Here is a 21,053-nt window from a genome sequence, read left to right as displayed (position 1 = left end):
TGGGTCACTTATTGACATGAGATCACTGTCAATTACTATCGTCATTATATCAAAATTTTACATGATCAAAACAGAAAAAACAATATTGTAAAATCAACTAGATGTCCATTGAGGATTTAAGTAGTAGAAAAGAATATGTTTTGTATATACAAAATATTCTACATAAGTAGCATCAAGTCATGTGGATGTTACTTCTTTGGAAATTAGTTCAACTGAGCTGAAACTCATATAGCGGCACCCCCTCTTTTGTTTTAGCATTGGCCCCTCTCAATTCTAATTTCTTGCTCATAACACGAACCTACAGTCGCCTTGTTACAACAGTTATTTTTGTACACCTTTTTTGTTTCGTACATTCGATCACATTTATGAAGAGATCAAAAATCGAGTAAAATACAACATCATAGAAATCGAAAAATATATAGTTACCCGTCCAAACACGGTCTCCGGAGTCCGGATTTGGTCTCTTCCTTTATGTTCACACACACACAAATCGTGTCGGGCCAAAAACCCCTCTATCGCTACGTTCCCTCCTTTCTATTATTTTCTCGTCTTTTTATTTCCCCCTTTTTAATTTCTACGGCGCACTTTATACACTCTTCCTCTTCAATTTCCACACCCCGACGCTAACGTGCGCACCTCCTCACTCTTTCCGGCAAATCCACCACCGCCGCCGCCGCCGCACCGGAGCTTTTCAGCTCGCACGCCCGCACAGGTCAGCCGCCTCCAACCTCATCTCTTTTTCTCTCTCTCTCTCTCTCTCTCTATTCCATTCGCTAGGGCTTAGCAGCTGAATCATAAACCCTAGGCAAGACTTTAATTCGTTTTTCGTCTTCGATTTTTCAATGTTAGATTGTCTCGATTAAGCTAGAGACAGGCCAGGGTTTACGAATTTACCGAGAAATCGTGAAAGGATTTGTGTTATTGTGATTTGTGATTATCTGTGATTCCATGGGGCTCGGATTTTGGATATTGTTAGTTGGATTTAAACATGTGCTTTAATTTTCTGAGAATAGAGAAATGGAAGGTGATGCTTGGCTTTTGTGATTCGGGGACTGAAGCTGGCCTAGGGTTCAGGGAGGGTGTGTTGTCTTGAAATTTTGGGGTTTGAGAAGATGGAAGGAGACGAGAAGAGGTTGGGGGCTAAGAAGAGATCGAAGTTGATGAAGGTTAATCACAATTCAGATGGTGATGATGAGCCGATTGGGTCGCTGCTGAAGAAGAGGCAGCGGAACCCTAAGAAGGTTAAGCCGGGGTTGGAGGGCGAGAGGGGGAAGAAGGTGGAGGCTGGGGAGGAGGATTTGGGGGGATTGGATGATACCTTGGCGAGTTTCAGGAAGAAGCTCAAGGGTCCTAAGAAGGATTCTGGGGCGAGGGGAAGGAGTTCTAGCTTGGATGTTGTGCAGTCTTCGGATCAGGATGGGGGTTCGGATGTAAAATCAGTGTCGAGAAGTGCAGAGAAAGGTCTGGTTACGGGTGATGATAATGGATGTGATGTGATTAGGGATGTAGAGGCGGAAAACAAGCTTAAAGGAAAGGGGAAAAGACCCAAGGTTTCAGGTCTGGTATCTGGGGAGGGTTCTAATAGCTCTTTAGATCATCAGTTGCAAGATTCATTATCGGCATTTTTTCCTAAGGCACAGTCTAGTGTTAATAAGATGTCTCATCCCTCTTCGAGTCTTAGAGAGAAGAGTGGTTCTCAGGATTTGGAGGATGGACTGAGCCCTAGTTCAGAAGGTGTTGGAGGAAATAGCATGCCTGTGGCTGTGCAGGGACATGGTTCTGTTTCAAAACTGACCCACGAAAAACCAAGATTTGATGATAGTTTGCTGTCTGATTCTGGTTTGGATCCGTTCGGTTCAGTCATTGATCAGAATAAGATAGAGGAAAGAAACAGAGTTTCCCAAGATTCTGACTGCAACAGACAGAATCAAGAGAGGTCTCAAGGACTTTGTTCTATTCCAGATGAGATGATGAAACTTGAGGATAGAAAGAATGAACCCACTGTGGATCCTTCTGGTTTAAATGTTCAAGAGGAACCGTGTAGCTTGGATAAATCTAATGTATCAGATAGCCAGCACTTGCAGAAAACTCAAACTGTTGAGAACAGAATGAGGCACTGCTCTGTGACAAACTCAAGCACTCTAACAAGTTGGGAACTGAAAGGGGAAATGCCTGGGGTTGGTAACAGCGACTCCAAAGGGGGCTTTGATGATGCTTTGTCCATTCAGTCCACAGATGTTCTAGCTAGGTGCACATCAGGTGCAGACTGTGAAATATCTTCTTCAGCTGGAAAACAAATTCTGATGCCTCATTACAATGATGATTTGCTGAACAAATCTAACTCTTCCCCGAATGCACTCAAGAGAGAAGAAACTACTCGTGATTGTGGAACTGCTTACACTGAGGGGCATGATCTTGATTCCAGTCATTTGCAAGAAGAGAATGTGATAATAGCTGATTGTCAGATATCCTCAATCCAGTTCATTCATCAAGCAAAAGCCTTGCAAACTGCCTCCATTCAGAAGGCGAGCTATTGTGAAGACTTGTCTTCTGATGAAGCATCAAAAGAGAGGATTATTCCAAAACATGATTATATTACTGGCAATGAAGAGGTTGATGGTGCTTCTCCTCCTTTATATGCAATGCTAGATGTGAACGAGAGTTTCCCAGAAGACTCAGTATCTCAACCTGATATTGAAAACAAAGACAGCAAGCTATCAGCCATCCTGCGCGCCCCACGGAATATTAGGAAACGCAGGCATGGAGACATGGCTTATGAGGGGGATGTTGATTGGGAGATCTCAACAAATGATCAAGGATTGGATAGTGACAATTCAATTAGAGCGAGAGTGAAACTTGATTCCTCTTCAAGTATTGGCACAGAAGCTGAAAGTGGTGGGGCTGCAGCAGTGTCTGCTGGTCTTAAAGCTCACGCAGTGGGTCCTGTTGAGAAGATTAAATTCAAGGAGATCTTGAAGCGCAGAGGTGGCCTTCAGGATTACTTGGAATGCAGGTTAGTTATTAATTCTGAAATCAGCTGAAATACTGGATTATGATAAGCTTTGTGGCATGCATTGTATCTTTCTGCAAGTATACCAATGCTAGATGATATTTATCAGTACAAATGCTTAATTCCTATTTGACCTTGGATGTTTGATTTCTCTTTATAGATTTTGTTTTCCCTTTAAGCGGTCTAGTGACTCGTGCAGTTTGCAAGTTATGGTTGTCTGTTCTCTTTGGATGAATTTCTTTGAATCTTTCGTTGAAGCTGTCAATTAATTTCCTGTGGTTTATTTGTGTGCTTGGATGAGCTGTACCTTGTTCAGTAAGATTATTTTGTTGGGTGCAATTCAGGAATCAGATCTTAGCTCTGTGGAGCAAAGATGTTAGTCGAATTTTGCCTCTCACTGACTGTGGGGTAACAGAGTCTGCTTGTGTGGATGAACCGGGGCGTGCCTCCCTAATCAGGGATATTTATGCTTTTCTAGATCTCAGTGTAAGTAATCAGTGTCTTTTCTTACTTGTTCTTATGTACCTCTGTTCCTTACCAAGATTGATCAGCCTACTCATTCTTTCCTCTAGCCCTTTTCCCATAACTTGTAACTGTTGCAGTTATTAGGAAGGGCTGTATTTTCTTTCTCTTGGATTAATGCAAAACATTTTTACAGGGTTATATAAATGTTGGTATTGCTGCCGAGAAGGATAAAGCAGAACCTGGTTCTAAGCATGACTATAAAATTCTCAGAGAAAAACCTTTTGAGGAAATTTCTGGGGTTTCAGTTGCTGACTCAGAGGATGGAGTTTCCTTTATCATTGGCCAGGTTAAGAATTCAAAAGCTTCCACTGATGCTAAGAATGGAATTACATTTAATAGTGAAAACTTGACTGAGGGAGCCCCAAAAGATAATGGGCATGTTGGAGCAGTGGCTTTGGAATTACTTGATGTGAAAAATCCTGCAGAATGCCAAACTGATTACCTGGAAAACTGTAGTGCTGATGTGAGGTTCCAAAGTCGATTGGACAATATGGATGTTTCGAGTAGTGATCCATCTGGTGAGACATTGGATGGTGGAGTTGTTCCTGTTGTAACTCCAGAGATAAAGCATGAATCACAGAGTATTCAGTCAACACCATATGATCATCTACCGAGTAATAACACCCTGCAATGTGGTCCAGAAGTCAGAAAGGAAATCATTGTCATAGGTGCTGGTCCTGCTGGCTTAACTGCTGCACGGCACTTAAAGCGTCAGGGGTTTTCAGTAAATGTACTTGAAGCTAGGAGTCGAATAGGAGGTCGTGTTTTTACAGACCGGTCATCTCTATCAGTGGCGGTGGATCTTGGTGCTAGCATTATTACTGGTGTTGAGGCTGATTGGGCAACTGAAAGAAGACCCGATCCCTCCTCATTGGTTTGTGCTCAGTTGGGCCTCGAGTTGACTGTATTAAACAGTGATTGCCCTCTTTATGATATTGAAACAGGTCAAAAAGTTCCTGCAGAGCTGGATGAAGCATTGGAAGCAGAGTTCAACAGCCTTCTTGATGATATGGTATTGCTTGTAGCACAGAAGGGAGAACGTGCAGCAAGAATGTCTCTTGAGGAAGGTTTTGAATATGCCCTTAAGAGGCGTCGTATGGCACAGTCAGGGAGTGCTAAAGAAAAAGAATTGCATGGTTCAAGGGATGATGGCAGAACAAATATTGATGGTAGAGTTGCTGATAAAAGTTGTTCTAAGCAAGAGCTATTGAGTCCTCTTGAGAGGAGGGTTATGGATTGGCATTTTGCTAATTTGGAGTATGGTTGTGCTGCTCCGCTTAAGGAGGTATCTCTCCCCCATTGGAACCAAGATGATGTTTATGGTGGCTTTGGGGGAGCTCATTGTATGATTAAAGGGGGTTACAGCACTGTTGTTGAGTCTCTTGGAGAAGGATTGCGCATTCACTTGGATCATGTAGTCACTGATATTTCATATGGCGCTGAGGATGGTGAATTGAATAACAACCAGCGTAACAAAGTCAAAGTCTCCACATCAAATGGGAGTATCTTTTGTGGAGATGCAGTCTTGGTTACAGTGCCTCTTGGGTGCCTAAAAGCAGAAACCATAAAGTTTTCTCCACCATTGCCCCAGTGGAAACATTCTTCTATCACGCGGCTTGGATTTGGCGTTCTTAATAAAGTAGTTTTGGAATTTCCAGATGTCTTTTGGGATGACTCTGTGGACTACTTTGGAGCAACTGCTGAAGAAACAGACCTGAGGGGTCAGTGCTTTATGTTCTGGAATATCAAGAAAACTGTTGGGGCTCCTGTTCTTATAGCTTTAGTGGTTGGTAAGGCAGCTATAGAAGGCCAAAATATGAGTTCTTCTGATCATGTTAACCATGCATTGGTGGCTCTACGTAAATTGTTTGGAGAGGCGTCAGTACCTGATCCAGTTGCATCAGTTGTGACAGATTGGGGCAGGGATCCTTTCAGCTACGGTGCGTACTCGTATGTTGCTGTTGGAGCTTCCGGAAAAGACTATGACATACTAGGGAGACCTGTTAATAACTGCCTATTTTTCGCTGGTGAAGCTACCTGCAAGGAGCATCCCGACACTGTTGGTGGTGCAATGATGAGTGGTCTTCGAGAGGCAGTACGTGTAATTGACATACTGACAACGGGTCATGATTACACAGCAGAAGCAGAAGCAATGGAGTCCATACAGAGTGAGTCTGCCTCTGAGAAGGATGAAGTTCGGGACATAACAAGGAGACTTGATGCGGTTGAACTTTCCAGTGTCCTTTACAAGAACAGGGAAGCCCTACTTCAGGACTTGTTCTTTAATGCAAAAACCACTAAAGGAAGGTTGCATCTGGCCAAAGAGTTGTTGACTCTTCCTGCTGAAACGTTGAAGTCCTTTGCTGGCACCAAAGAGGGGCTAACCACGCTTAACTCATGGATACTGGTAATTTGCATGAATATTATCTATTGCTTAGTCATTATTGGATTTAAGGCTTGTTCATGCATATGGCCTGGGTGGTGACAGGATGTTTGTTTCTTAGATAAATTTCTGAAAGATATATATTTTGTGATTATAACAGGATTCAATGGGGAAAGCGGGGACTCAACTCCTGCGGCATTGTGTTCGTCTGCTTGTTCTTGTGTCAACAGACCTACTGGCGGTGCGCTTGTCTGGTATTGTCTCCTTTTTTGTTGTACATCTAATGTACTTCCCTGTGATCTATGCTTATGTGTAAATGTATGGAGGTATGTGTACAGAGATGTGGATAATTGAAATGAACAATGAAAATAATTTTTATCTTCTTTATGCTAATGAACTGTGTAATTGTTAGCTGTTTCAATTGATTTGTTTTTCTTTTAATTATCTGCACTTCATTGTCAAACTGGGGAATCTGTCTATTGTTCTTGAAGTTTAATAACATATGAAATTCATAATCATTTGCTTATATATGTTTTCCAATTTTTTTCTTGTTGAACGGGAGGTTTAAAATTGTAATAAGCAAAATGTATTTCTTTAAAGTTAGCTAATCTTTCTGTTTGTGTGGTGCAGGCATTGGGAAAACCGTAAGAGAGAAAGTTTGTGTACACACTAGCCGTGATATACGTGCCATAGCAAGTCAGCTAGTTAGCGTGTGGCTTGAAGTCTTCCGCAGAGAAAAAGCTTCTAATGGAGGACTGAAATTGTCAAGGCAAGCCAGTGGTGTTGATTCATTGAAGAGAAAGACAGTCAGAGACTCATCTTCTGGAAAGCCACCACTACACTTGTATCATGGTGCTTTTGAGCACAAAGGAAGTTTACAGGATTCTGCATCCACCGGAAGCCAATTGCCTTCGAATTCAAATGCGAAGAAAATGAATGGCAAAACCATAAGACTTGAAACAGCAAATTCTTCAAGATTTGGAGGTTCAACAGGCAAACCACATGATGATGAATTCGCTATGACTGAAGAAGAAAGAGCTGCTATTGCTGCTGCTGAAGCAGCTCGCGCAGCAGCACTTGCAGCTGCAAAGGTTTGTTCCTTTGTCATCTTCCTCACTGCACTACATCTTCCTCCCTCCTTCATCTCTCTCTCCCTCCCGTTTCTTATTGTTGTATTTTGTAGGCATATGCATCTTCAGAAGCCAAGAGCAGTTCATTGCTTCAGCTTCCTAAGATTCCGTCGTTTCATAAATTTGCTCGACGGGAGCAGTACGCTCAAATGGATGAGTATGATTTTAGGAGAAAGTGGTCTGGTGGTGTTCTGGGCAGAGAAGATTGCATATCAGAAATAGACTCAAGGAACTGCAAAGTAAGGAACTGGTCTGTTGATTTCTCTGCTGCTTGTGTCAATCTTGACAGTTCAAGAAGGTCTGTTGATAACCTATCAGAGCGGAGCCATCCCAACGAAATCACTAGTCAGTTGAATTTCCGTGAGCACTCAGGAGAGAGTGCTGCCGTTGACAGTAGTATCTATACAAAAGCATGGGTTGATACAGCTGGTAGTGTTGGGGTAAAGGACTATCATGCCATTGAGATGTGGCAATCTCAAGCAGCGGCGGCTGACCCTGATTTCTACCATCCTGATCCGTATGTAAAGGATGAGGAAGATTCAAATACAACTTCTAAAGGACTAAGCTGGAAGCATGACGGACTAGTAAATGAGAGCTCTGTTTCGCAAGTTACTGTAAACAAGGGGTCGTCGAAAAATCATCGTCGAGGAGCAGACCAAATTAAGCACGCAGTTGTTGATTATGTGGCTTCATTGCTTATGCCCCTCTATAAAGCTAAAAAGATTGATAGAGAGGGATACAAGTCAATCATGAAGAAAAGTGCTACCAAGGTGAGTTTTTTTTTCTTTCTTTCACTCCATCCCTTTCCTTACTGTTGTAGCAATTAGAAAAGACACCTTACTTGCAGGTTACAATCTGGTGCAAGTTTGTTGAACTGTTGTCTACAGTTGTTCCCCTTAATCTATTAGTCTCAGTTTTTTCTTTTGGTAATTCAATTGTCAGGTTATGGAGCAAGCCACTGATTCAGAGAAAGCAATGGCTGTGTCCGAGTTTCTTGATTTCAAGCGCAGGAACAAGGTATTCTTTCATCAGATCTATCTATCCATATGTAAAATATCTGCTCTCATTTCATTTATTATCGACTGCATAAAAGAACAGATAATTAAGTTGTTGGCATCTTAAAGTTTCATTGGAATTTTGTATTTGGTATCTTGAATTTTCCATGAATAGTGTTAGTGTTATTATTCTTTCATGTTTTTCTATGGTGTTTAGTTTCTTCTTACCAACTCCTTTTGCAGATTCGTGCCTTTGTGGATAAATTGATTGAGAAGCACATGGCAGTGAAACCTGGTGTGAAATCTTGATACTGGGTCATTGATCTGTGTCTTCGATGCACTACTGGACGGCACTGTGCAGAAGTTCGCAATTTTGTTCGGGGATGAATTCACAGCTTTAGCTGGCAGTGTGGGGCTACAGATATATCATACCAGATTCTTGGTTAAACTGCCAACAAGCTCTGTATGACTGTGGAGGCTGTGGAACAAAGGGCATGGTTTGCTGCCGTCGGTTGATTCATATTTGGTGGGCATCTTGAACTGCAATTAGAACTGGTCGAGTAAGCGCCAGTAATGAGCATTTCCAGATGCAAGCGGGAGTAAGCGCAAAACAAGTTGCTTTCTCATTTCAATAGGGTATGGGGATGATATGAAATTGGCCCAGTCTCATCCATCATGGATGTACTGGTGAAAATTTAAGACGTCAGACCCTAATTTTTATTCAGGGATCCTCAGGGAGGAGAAACTAATAATCATCGACTTTTTGATGGTCTTCAATGTGTACAGATTAGGATTGTGTTAGTGACTAGTAACAAGAAGAATACAGAACAGTTTTCCATGGCCAAAGTAATATGTGATGTTTACTTTTTTAATTTAACATTGATCACTAATTTTACTTTTGTTCCCCGAAGTTAAATTTCCATCTCGCATTATTAGCAGCCTTGCAAGGGCTGCAGTTTCTGCTTACTGGATTTTGTCTTATTTGGGTGCATGCCTTGGGTGAGGAGGCTTGTGTGTTACTCTATTACTTTCAACCATGTCCAGTTTCCAACCACTATAGCATCTATATATGATATTGTGAATTTTGATCCAGAAGGCGAATATGTATATATTTTGTACTTGATGTTCATCTTATAGATCTGGAACTGTGTATTGAGGTTGGGGTTGCAGAATGAAATGCAGGACGTGATCTATTGCTTGAACATGTCACAATCAGAAGCTAATTGATCATCCATTCTCTTTCATCTGTTTGTCTGTCCAGCTCACTGACCAAACTTCCTTTTTGTTTTTGCCAGGCTGGGAAGCTATTTTGGCTGTTCTGAGGACAAAAGGTATGTATATTGTAGTCAACTGTTGCTTAGAACTGCATTTGTGTGATGGCTCATATTTGGTATGGCTAGCTGTTGCAGATAATTCTTTGCTAGAGTTGGAAAGTATGTGTATTTAATTTGGTGTTCTTTAGCTGAGCTTCAGTTAGTATTCCAAGTCGTAATATTTTATCTACTGTCATCTAATGTGGTAGAGTTTGTGATATTATATGCTTGCAGAAGTCATGACTTATACCATGTCATTTTAAGAACTAGCATAAGCTCTCTTGAATAGCCTCAGACTTTTGACTTTTTAAGTTATTCGTTGTTATCAATTTAAGGTACTTTTTTCCCCTTGCATTTGCTACCGGATTTATATGCTCGTCTTAGCATTTGAAATTTGTCATTATTTGTACATAGATGTTACTAGAATTTGAGGAGATATGCTGTCATATGAAGAGACAACTATGCAGTGTATTGTGTAATGTAATCTGATACCCACAGGCTGTGTTGAGACATGCTTGTGTGAGTTGTGTCTTCTCTTTTGCTACTCATTCTTTTGTAACCAAAAGCTTTTGTTAACAAAAGAAGTGTCTAAATTTCACGTATGTTGGAATACATTCCGATCTTTAAATTGTTTTCTGTTAATTTGGAAGTCTTAAGTTCTTGCTATTTTCCTCGTTTCACAATGTGTGCTGCTCTCTAGTCTCTACTAGTGGATGGCTGATTTTATGTTCCTTTTGTGAGATAAATCTGTATGGATGGTAAGCGTGCAGTCTTACAATAGCTTTGTTATATGGAGGAACCATCTTGCAAAACGACCGCAAATTGCATTAGAAAAAAGGAGTACATAAATGAAGCTTACTGCTATAAGTGTACAAATATGAATGTTTTTCTATTCTTTATTCTGTGAGTAAAAATGAAGAAGGCTAATGGCTTGAATGTGTATCTGCAAAATTCAAACTCCACAGAAGGAATGATAAAGAATGCATTTTCTCTTCAGGAATATCATAGCTTCATGCATATGTGCGTTTCGATGTTTCGGGTCAGGCCTCATTTTACAAGAAATGGCCCAATTTCGGAATCGGGCCCATGGTACATGTCCCCAAGCGCACCACGTCGCCCGTGACTCCTGTAAAATCGGGGGCAGAATCGTAAAATGACGAGCTTCCTGCGTGAGGCTGAGATTTCCGACGCTTTAAAGCTCTTTAACAGTGAGAGAGAAATATCGAGAGAGTCAGAAACATCCAGAATCCAGATCCGATCCGATCATATCATCTTGTCCGTAAAATCGACAAGAGAATGGCTTCCACAACCTTCAGCGGCGATGAAACGGCACCGTTCTTCGGCTTCCTCGGCGCCGCCGCGGCCCTCGTCTTCTCCTGTACGTTTCCGTTTCAGATCTGACCTCAGCGACGTCGTTTTATCGATTAGGGATTTTGATCGGTTTTTGTTTGTTTGTTTTCACAGGTATGGGAGCTGCGTACGGAACGGCGAAGAGTGGAGTAGGAGTGGCGTCGATGGGAGTGATGAGGCCGGAGCTTGTTATGAAGTCGATCGTGCCGGTGGTCATGGCTGGAGTGTTGGGTATTTACGGGCTTATTATCGCTGTTATTATCAGTACTGGTATCAACCCTAAGGCGAAATCGTATTACCTGTTTGATGGTTATGCTCATCTCTCATCTGGTCTCGCTTGTGGCCTTGCTGGCCTCTCAGCTGGTATGGCTATTGGCATTGTTGGTGATGCTGGTGTTAGGTATGGCTTCTTTAGCTCTCAATACTTTTATGTACTCTTTTGTGATTCTGCTTTTATGTATCTGTTCGATTAATTTGTTTCTCTAGGGTGTTTGTATTGGTTTAGAGTTCCGTTGTAATTTTAATCTGCGCCTGTTGAAGTGTAAACACATATTTGATTGATTCTTGATGAACATAATGACAATGTAATAAATAGATATTCCGTCGTATATCTGGAGTATAATGAGCTGGTTTTTCACATGGTTTAGTTTAACTGATCTTGGAAATGCATAGTATAAAATTTTAGTTTAGCTTAGGATACGTCAGCTGTCAGGAACTATATTCTTTCAGATAATTGTTTTAAGCGGTACATCTGCAGCCTTTGGTGACACCATTTAGGGTTTTCTAAATCATTCACTGCATTATTGCATATCTAGTTGAAGTATCCTAATTACTAGTTGTAGGATTTAATTGTGCTTGGTTTATAATCTCTTGTGATTGTATTTTCTTACTTTGCAGAGCCAATGCTCAACAGCCAAAGCTTTTTGTTGGGATGATCCTCATTCTCATTTTTGCTGAAGCCCTTGCTCTGTATGGTCTCATTGTTGGCATCATTCTTTCCTCCCGAGCAGGTCAGTCAAGAGCTGACTAAAAGGCTATGCTGGGTGGATTCCTCGAATGCTGCTTTTAAACAAGCTCTATGTTCTGGTATAAGATTTTCTTTCGTTTTGGAAGTGTACTGCAGATTCTTGTTTGTTGTGATTGACGTCTACCGGATATTTATGTGCCAAAGCTAGAAATTAGAGTTAGCAATTAGTTTCTCTTCTAAATAAGTTTAAAATTGCATCCTTTTCCAATTTTCATGAGACCGGTCTGTATTGAGAATTCAAATTAATTTGGCCAATATTATTTCTTGTAGCATTATGTTAGTTATATTCTTCATATTCTGTCTTTTGATTGGTTGGCTGGCCATAGATGAAATATTGTTATGCCAATTATGTTCCATATTCTCCATTATAATTCCAAGTCATGGTGGCTTGATGAGATTGAATATCTGAGTTCTGTAAATGGAAGAAGACACAGACTCGAACAATAAAATAATCTGGTGCTTGGCATGTTCTGGTTTTTGTACTGTTGGGATCCAGTGTTATAGCAGACCTATGGGAAATAGATGTACTGGTACATGAGGTCTCAGAAACCCCAATATTTTCAAATCTCAGGTATGAACATGGAGTAATTTCTTATATGAATCACTTCTGATATCCTACAGTCATAGTAACAGTCTCCCTAATCTGCAGAATGAGTTTCAAACCGTTCCAATCTCAGTTTCTCATTCATGCGTATGAAATTATTTTAGATATTCATAGGGTATATAGGGTTTTTGAAAAGAAACCAAGTATGCAAAAGAAACCGTTCTCCTGCAAACCTGCCACCATGGCTGAACACTTGAACCACCTGGTTTATATATCTTCCCTTTTCAAATAAAGGATTGCAACCCATTTATATTTGAAAGCAAGCATGCCTTCAAGTTTCCGAGTTATAGATAGAAGATGAGCATCTAGAACAAATTTAGCAAAGGCCCAAACAAATAACTAAGAAAATGTTACAGATTTACGGTCCTAAATTTCGCAGAATCACACGTCATCAAAAGCAGCTTCAACAACTTGTGGAGGACGTCGTTGGAAGTATTGCACCCCAAATTCAAAGCCAACGTTGGACTTGGAAAGAATATCAGCTAACATATTAGTCTCTCTGTAACAGCTTGAGGGATTGTTCTTAAAAACTTGCGTCTGTTAAGAACGACGTCTAACATGTGAGGCTGAGATTTTAGGTCCCAACTAAAATGAGAGGTTTCCTTGTTACGTCATGGCCAACGTCTAATATGTGTCGCCCAAGCTCAACATTAGCAGCCACTGATCACGTAAGCAAGGGCCAATAGATGAAGTGCTCCCCAATCCACACGAGCCGTAATAATTTTCAGCTCTCTTCACCGTCCGAGTCAAAAAGGGCGCGCACATCGGCCTTGAAACTTCACCTATAAACTTGAAGCGCGTGTCGGTTATTACCAAATTCCCCTTCAACAAAGCAAAGCTTTTGAATAGCGGATGAACCTGCGTAGACTCTCTTTCAGAATGGCCGAAGAAATCTCCAGGTCCGCCTCCGACCTCCGACCCTCTGCCTCCACCGCCGCCGTCGCCGCCGCCGCCACAGAGTCAAAGTCAAAATATTTCTGGCCCTCCGTCCTCCGCTGGATCCCCACCTCCACCGATCACATCATCGCCGCCGAGAATCGCCTCCTCTCTATCGTCAAGTAACTAACCAATCCAATCCCTCTTCATCACAATTGCGAATTTCATTTCCTAAAGAATCGAAATTGAAGCTGAATTAGGCTAAAATTGTGTTTTGATTAAACCCTAAAATGATTGTGAATTGGGTCGGGTTTTGCAGGACTCCGTATGTGGTGGAGCGGGTCAATATCGGGTCGGGCCCGCCCGGGTCGAACGTGAGGTGGTTCAGGTCTGCAAGCAATGAGGAGAGGTTTATCAACACGGTCACTTTTGACAGCAAAGACGAGTCTCCTACTATTGTGATGGTTCATGGATACGGTTGCTCGCAAGGTTTCTTCTTCAGGAACTTTGATGCTCTGGCGAGTCGGTTCAGGGTTATTGCTATTGATCAACTTGGGTGAGCTATTTTCGGCTTAACAATGCGATGACATGCTTAAAATTGATTCCATAATGTAGTATAAATAAAACCTTGATTCACTGGCATTGTAGATAATTTAATGTGAAAGTTTCAAACTTTTCTGTTAACAACTGATGTAAGAATCATAAGTTTCCTACTTTATTGTGAAAAGTTTTGAACTTTGATGTTTGGGGGGTCTTTAGTAGTGAGACATTTTGTGCTCAAGTTCTTGGTTTGATCTTCTTTGCAGCTGGGGTGGATCAAGCAGACCCGATTTTACATGCAAAAGCACTGAAGGTAGGTCTACTATGTCAAAAAACTGAACTTTCAATATGACTGTATTAAGATGAATGATGTAATTAAGTGTTGACAATAAGAGTATATCTTTGTATTTTATTTGATTTGGAATTGGGAATGCAGAAACCGAGGCATGGTTTATTGATTCTTTGGAAGAATGGCGGAAAGCCAAAAATCTCAGCAACTTTATATTACTTGGACATTCATTTGGTGGCTATGTTGCATCCAAGTATGCTCTAAAGGTATTTGTCTTTCCATATTGAATTTTGAATCTGGCATAGCTATGGCATTTCTGGTGCTGATGTTGATTTTACTTATGTAATAGCATCCGGAGCACATTAAGCATTTGGTTTTAGTGGGTCCTGTTGGTTTCTCCTCGGCAGAAGATGCAAGGAATGAACGGATCATGCAGTTCAAAACAACATGGAAAGGAGCAATTATTAACCATTTGTGGGAGTCTAATTTTACTCCTCAGAAATTAATCAGGTATATACCGTTGTTTCCCTTTTTCTCTTCTACTATATATACTAAATAGGCAAAAAGGGTATTATCTGTGGTGATGTATCCATATCCCATTCCATGATTTAAGCCATACATTTCATCTTGTGTTGTTTAGATTTTTCTAGCGATAACATGTGCATGTGCATGTGCATGTGCATGTGCCTGTGCTTGCATAATTGCATACATAATGCAAAGTCACACACACACACACACTGCACATTAGCATGTATGTGCATGCCTAGCTTACTTACTAAAGGCGTCACAGAGTTTCATGTGTTGAGGGAATGATTACAAAAGTGCAGCTATTTTATAGTGTTTCTCTCTGCTTTGATTCTGTATACAGTTTCATAATGTCTACTTTCTTCAAATCTTTACCATATTTGTCTCTGGGATCATTTTATTTCTCTTTGGTTGTTGGCCTAGAGACATATATCCTCTATCCAAAGGGTTTCTTTGGCATTTACTTTGAACAACTTTTAACTCTGCAATTCGTACTGCTTTCCTATGATTACACTATCCAAAACCTTCCAGCCCCTTCCTGTTTGTGGGCTGAAATGAAGAATGGATGGGTTCACACTGAACTTTTAATAAGTACGCAGTACTAGTTAGATTTACCTTTGTTTCCAATCTTGCTTTTGTAAACTCAATGGATGTGTTGCTTCTTGCCCCAAATTGCTAGTTTGAGCGTTATGGTGTAGGTCCATTGGTGCAAGAATCTATTTCATTTAGAAATGAAACAGAGAAAGATTTGGTTATCCTATTTAGCTTGTTTATTTATTTTGCAGAGGGTTAGGGCCTTGGGGTCCAAAGATTGTTCGGGGTTACACAAATAGTAGATTTGGCGCTCGTGATGCAGGGACCACCCTGAATGAGCATGAAGCCCAACTGCTAACAGGTTGGTACATATTAAGTTGTTTCTGTACAGCTCTTATCATAGTTTGAAGATCTCTAATAGTTTTTGCTTTCTCAATTGAAGATTACATGTACCATACTTTAGCTGCCAAAGCAAGTGGAGAGTTGTGCTTGAAATATATTTTTTCTTTCGGAGCATTTGCTCGGAAGCCTCTTCTTCAGAGGTCTGTTGATTCTACTCATTATTTTCTATATTGTCTTGGTATGTTTTGGGGGCTCCTGTGTTTACATTTTCCCTTTTATATACAGTGCACCAGAGTGGAAAGTTCCAACTACCTTTATTTATGGCTATCAAGATTGGAGTAATTATCAAGGGGCTCAAGAAGCTCGCAAGGATATGAAGGTCCCGTGTGAGATTATTAGAGTTCCTGAGGTCAGTATCTCTCCTCCCTCAATGTGTATATTGCTTCTCCATAATTAGTGTATATGATCTAGGTTTGTATCAATAAATGTTTCCCCGTAAATAATTGCAGGCGGGACACTATGTATTCATAGACAATCCGGAGGGTTTCCATTCAGCTGTTTTCCACGCTTGCCGGAGATTTCTGTCACCTGACCCAGACAATGAATCCTTGCCTGAAGGTTTGACAGCTGTCTGAAATGAATACTTAGTTGCTTTCTCATTTCCTTTGTACAGAACTACATACCAATCAATTTATTTAAGAGATTATTGAATCAATATCTTTATTTAAGATGATTTATCCAAATTTCACTGATTCAATCTTTATATTCTTTCATAGTATATATGTATTTGCTATGAGATCCCATATGCTATACTCATGTATGCATAAATACCGACCTGACAGTGTTTGGTATCTGTACATCTATGATATCTTTACAGAGGACAAACGACTTGTCCAGTTTTAATAAAAGCATCCCATTCAGTTTCATTTTCAAGGACTGTTTTGTTTCAGTTTCATTTCCTAGGACTGTTGTGTTGCGAAAATTATTCAGCGCACCCGTATACATATGCACCCGGAATCTCCACCGTTCAAATTGACACGTGGATCAATTTTTTATTAAGGACGTTAGTTGGCGTTTGGAGGACGTTTAGTAGGCGAGTGAGGGGAGAAAGGGGAAGAGAAAGGGTCTGCAACTCTGCATCAATAATCAATATTGTACCCTGCTTTGATTCCAGAAGGTGCTTCAAAGTTTTCCACCATTGGAGCCACAATTAACTTGAGCCGGCTTAGGTTCGTCCAGTTTCTGGGCGGAGCAGAGGACGCCGTCGAGGTCTTCAGCTATGTCCGGCGGTTGAGACTTGAGGTGAGGCCATCTGAGATTTGGGTTTGAGGGCGAGGGTTTTGCGAGAGTGAAAGGGTAGACCGGATTCCATGACATGACGATTCTGAATTGCTGTGTTGCAGAATTGAAGCAGAGGAGATGATTTATCTGGGTTTGTTTGATTTTTTTCCTTTTCCTGACGAACATCTGGGAATGGAAGAGGCAACATTTGGTTTCTCAAAAGCACCCTTACGAACAACTGCCGCTTTTTCGTTATCTTAACCTTTTAAGCTAATAACTGTTTCTCTTTAAAAAAAAGCTAATACTTATCTAATAAAAACATTATTAATTGAACCATTGTTTGCTTTTTTGTTTTTGAAGAATGGAAACAATTGTTTGCTTACGGAAATGTTTAATTGAAAAAGCAAAAATATTGTAGTTGCGGAGTAGTTAATATTTTAGAAACACTTAATCCATTATGGTTGTTTCGATATACTAATTCGTTTAGAAGTGTCTAAGCGTAATAAGTATTGACCGTTTTTATCAGAAATCAAATATTACCCGAAGCTTATGATTTTTCAACCCTATTCGTGTTTCACTATTCCGGTCACATTCTATTTCACAAGATTTTCAAAAATTGTGTTTTTTTTGTATAGTTGGTTCACAGTAATGTACACTTTCATATAACATATTAAACAAGTTATACCACATTAATAGACACGTTGTGGTTCTAATATCTCAATTTCACAAAATGAAAATTCAACCGTCTGATATGATTAGCGTATTTAAATACGGCTACGGAAAAAAATTCACCTATTTTCGATATAACATATTAAACAGTTATACCACATTAATAGGCACGTTGTGGTTCTAATATCTCAATTTCACAAAATGAAAATTCAACTGTCTGATATGATCAGCGTACTTAAATACGCCTACGGAAAAAAATTCACTTGTTTTCGATAACGTTTGGCTCTCGATCGATGCGGTCAATCTTAAACCGACAACATTTATTACACGAAAACGCTCTTATATACCCCTACATGACCTAGTTTGGTTGATTCTTCCGCACATAAAACTCTCATATTGATGATATGTAACCACTCATGTAAAAATTTAGGGACGTTCACCTCCCGACGATAGGGCTTTTCATAAGGAATCATAAGCTTAACTAGGGTTCACCGTTTCTATCGGGGACCAAATGTTACCGGATTTTTCAACCATAGCTGTATTTCACCATACAAATCACATCTTATTTCACAAAATTTTTGAAAATATTGCTTCTTCCGTATAGTTGGTTCATAAAGATGTACACTTGCATAAAACATATTAAACAAGTTATACCACATTAGTAAGCATGTTATGTTTCCAATGGCTAAATTTCACAAAATGAAAATTCAACCGTATGATATGATCAACGTACTTAAATACAGCTATAGAAAAAAATTCACATGTTTTCGATACCGTTTGGCTCTCAATCGACGTGGTCAACTTTAAACCAACGTCATTGATTACATGAAAACACTCTTACATACCTCTATATGACCTAGTTTGGTTGATTCTTCCACACACAAAACTCTCACATTGATGATATGTAACCACCCATATAAAAATTGAGGAACGTTCATCTCCCGACAATAGGGCTCTCCATAAGGAAGTATAAACGTAAATAGGGTTGACCGCTTCTATCGGGGACCAAACGTTACCGGAAATATGTGATTTTTCAACCATAACTGTATTTCACCATACAGATCACATATTTATGACTTCATACCGCTACGTGCCTATTCAAGCGGTATAACTTGTTTAGTAGGTTATATGCAAGTATATATCATTGTGAACCAACTATACATAAAAAGGAAAATTTCAGAAAATCTTATGAAATAGGATGTGACTGGAATAGTGAAATACATATTGGGTTGAAAAATCACAAACTTTTGGTAACGTTTGCTTTCTGATAAAAGCAGTCAACTCTAAATATGCTAAGGCGCTCCTAAGAGGAGCCTAACCACTTGAGGGTCAATTTAACAATTTTTTTTCATGGGTTCCTAAATCTCATGTATACGAGTTTTAGGTTAGAAAACGGGGAAATATAGAGTTTCGCACGATGCTGGTCAACCGCGTTTCATTTAAAAAATAAAGTTGAATTTAGGTTGACTGGTTCGATGGGAGGTCTAACGAATCCGAAACAAGGTGAATTTTTTTTAGTAGACCTATTTAATCACCTTGTCTACATCAGACGATGAAATTTTTATTTTCACATGTTTATGACCTCGGATCGCCACGAGTTTACTAAAGCGGTATAACTTGTTTAGTAAGTTATATACAAATGCACATTATTGCGAACCAACTATACAAAGGAAGCAAACTTTTCAAAAATCATGTGAAATAGGATGTGACCGGAATAGATAAATACGGCTAGGGTAGAAAAATCACATATTTTCGATAATGTTTAGACCCCGACCAAGGTGGTCAACACTATTAACACTTATGTTTTCTTATGGGGAGCCTAATCACCGAAGGTCAATTTAACAAAATATTTTCATGGGTGGTTACGTCTCATCTATGTGAGAGTTTAACGTGTGGAAGGATCGACCAAATTAGGTCACATAGAGGAATGTAAGAGCGTTTCCGTGTGATAAGTGACGATGGATTATGGTTGATTGCTTCGATCGAGCCCCGAACGTTGCCGAATACAATTGAATTTAATATTATAGCCATGTTTCACTATAATGATCACATCAGACGGTCGAATTTTTATTTTGTGAATTTTAGTCATTAGATTGTAACGTGCCTACTAATGTGGTATAACTTGTTTAATAGGTTATAGGCAAGTGTACAACTTTGTAAACCAACTATACAGGAAATTTTTTTTAAAAAAATCTCGTAAAATAAGATGTGATCGAAATAATGAAATACGATAATGGTTGAAAAATCACTTACATCAGGTAACGTCTGGGTCCCGATAAAAGCGGTCAACCATTTTTACGCTTAATATACCCTATGAGAGCCCTATCATCAGGATGTAAACGTCTCCAAATTTTTACATTGGTGGTTACGTCTCATCTATGTGAGAGTTTAACGTGTGGAAGGATCGACCAAACTAGGTCACAAAGAGGTAGGTAAGAGCGTTTCCGTGTGATAAGTGACGATGAATTAAGGTTGACAGCTTCGATCGAGCCCCGAACGTTGCCGAATACAATTGAAATTAATAACATAGCCATGTTTCACTATAATGATCATATCAGACGGTCGAATTTTCATTATGTGGATTTTAATCATTAGAATTGCAACATGCCTACTAATGTGTTATAACTTGTTTAATAGGTTATATGCAACTGTACAACTTTGTCAACCAACTATACAGAGAAAGCAAAAATTTCAAAAATTTCATGAAATAAGATTTGATCAGAATAATGAAATACGACTATGGTTGAAAAATCACGTATATCGGGTAATGTCTGGGTTCCATTAGAAGCAGTCAACCCTTTTTACACTTACGGGAGCCCTATCGTTGGGACGTAAACGTCTCCAAATTTTTACATGGATGGTTAAGTCCCATCTATGTGAGAGTTTAACGTGTCGAATGATCGACCAAACTAGATCACAGAGAGGCAGGTAAGAGCGTTTCCGTGTGATAAGTGACGATGGATTAAGATTGACCGCTTCGATCGAGCCCTGAACGTTGCCGAATACAGTTGAAATTAATACTATAACCATGTTTCACTATAATGATCACATCAGACGGTCGAATTTTCATTTTGTTAATTTTTGTTATTGGAATCGTAATGTGCCTACGAATGCGGTATATATTTTTCTTTCATATTATTATTGAGTGATTTGTCATTATACAAAAGTTTTTTCTTTCCTTTTTATTAGCATTTAATCTTTAGATAATCACAATCAACCACCCTATGTGGACTAAGTCAACGTCCTCATCATCCAATTGCATACAATGATACAAAACACACCAGAACACAAATGAAGACCACTTTTGGGGATTGCTGGCGTATCGCGATTGGGGTCGATACCCAATTTCCAGTTGCTCTGCCATTTGCGAGCCCGATCTGCAAGGAATTAAAGGATCTGGTACAGACGAATTGCTTGAAGTCGGAGAGCTCGAGCTTCTTCACTATTTCCAAGAGATCAACGTGGATGGATGCCGTAATCGTTGAAGACGAAGGAAAATCAGAAAGTTTGGATGGGTCGAGTCGAATACGATCGATGAAGTCGGCGAAGGCCTGGGTTGTGTTGGCCAGCTGCGGAGAAGGTCTCAGCAACAAGGACGACGAGAGAGAGAGAGAGAGAGAGAGAGAGAGAGAGAGAGAGAGAGAGAGAGAGAGAGGAGTA

General features: G+C 39.9%; 3 protein-coding genes across 3 annotated transcripts; all 3 read left to right on the top strand.

Moving 5' to 3' along the window:
* Positions 1-1,112: 1,112 nt before the first annotated feature.
* On the top strand, positions 1,113-9,008 carry LOC101302430. The gene is made up of 9 exons (XM_004293145.1): positions 1,113-3,013; positions 3,355-3,496; positions 3,669-3,831; positions 3,970-5,942; positions 6,079-6,172; positions 6,549-7,009; positions 7,102-7,818; positions 7,991-8,065; positions 8,287-9,008. The coding sequence occupies exons 1-9, from the start codon at positions 1,113-1,115 to the stop codon at positions 8,350-8,352; spliced, it is 5,592 nt and encodes a 1,863-aa protein (XP_004293193.1). The 3' UTR covers positions 8,353-9,008.
* Positions 9,009-10,535: 1,527 nt separating this feature from the next.
* Positions 10,536-12,197, top strand: LOC101307662 (V-type proton ATPase 16 kDa proteolipid subunit-like). Its single transcript, XM_004291775.1, has 3 exons — positions 10,536-10,734; positions 10,821-11,106; positions 11,604-12,197. Exons 1-3 carry the CDS (start codon positions 10,653-10,655, stop codon positions 11,734-11,736), a joined length of 501 nt encoding a protein of 166 aa, XP_004291823.1. The 5' UTR covers positions 10,536-10,652; the 3' UTR covers positions 11,737-12,197.
* Positions 12,198-12,940: 743 nt separating this feature from the next.
* LOC101307087 (abhydrolase domain-containing protein 4-like) lies at positions 12,941-16,351 on the top strand. The gene is made up of 10 exons (XM_004291773.1): positions 12,941-13,395; positions 13,533-13,769; positions 14,020-14,066; positions 14,190-14,308; positions 14,392-14,552; positions 15,353-15,462; positions 15,544-15,643; positions 15,729-15,852; positions 15,953-16,061; positions 16,220-16,351. Exons 1-10 carry the CDS (start codon positions 13,190-13,192, stop codon positions 16,237-16,239), a joined length of 1,233 nt encoding a protein of 410 aa, XP_004291821.1. The 5' UTR covers positions 12,941-13,189; the 3' UTR covers positions 16,240-16,351.
* Positions 16,352-21,053: the final 4,702 nt, after the last annotated feature.

This window comes from Fragaria vesca, linkage group LG2 (genome assembly GCF_000184155.1).
Source record: "Fragaria vesca subsp. vesca linkage group LG2, FraVesHawaii_1.0, whole genome shotgun sequence".
Lineage (NCBI taxonomy): Eukaryota > Viridiplantae > Streptophyta > Magnoliopsida > Rosales > Rosaceae > Fragaria > Fragaria vesca.
This window is presented reverse-complemented; position numbering and strand designations above follow the sequence as displayed.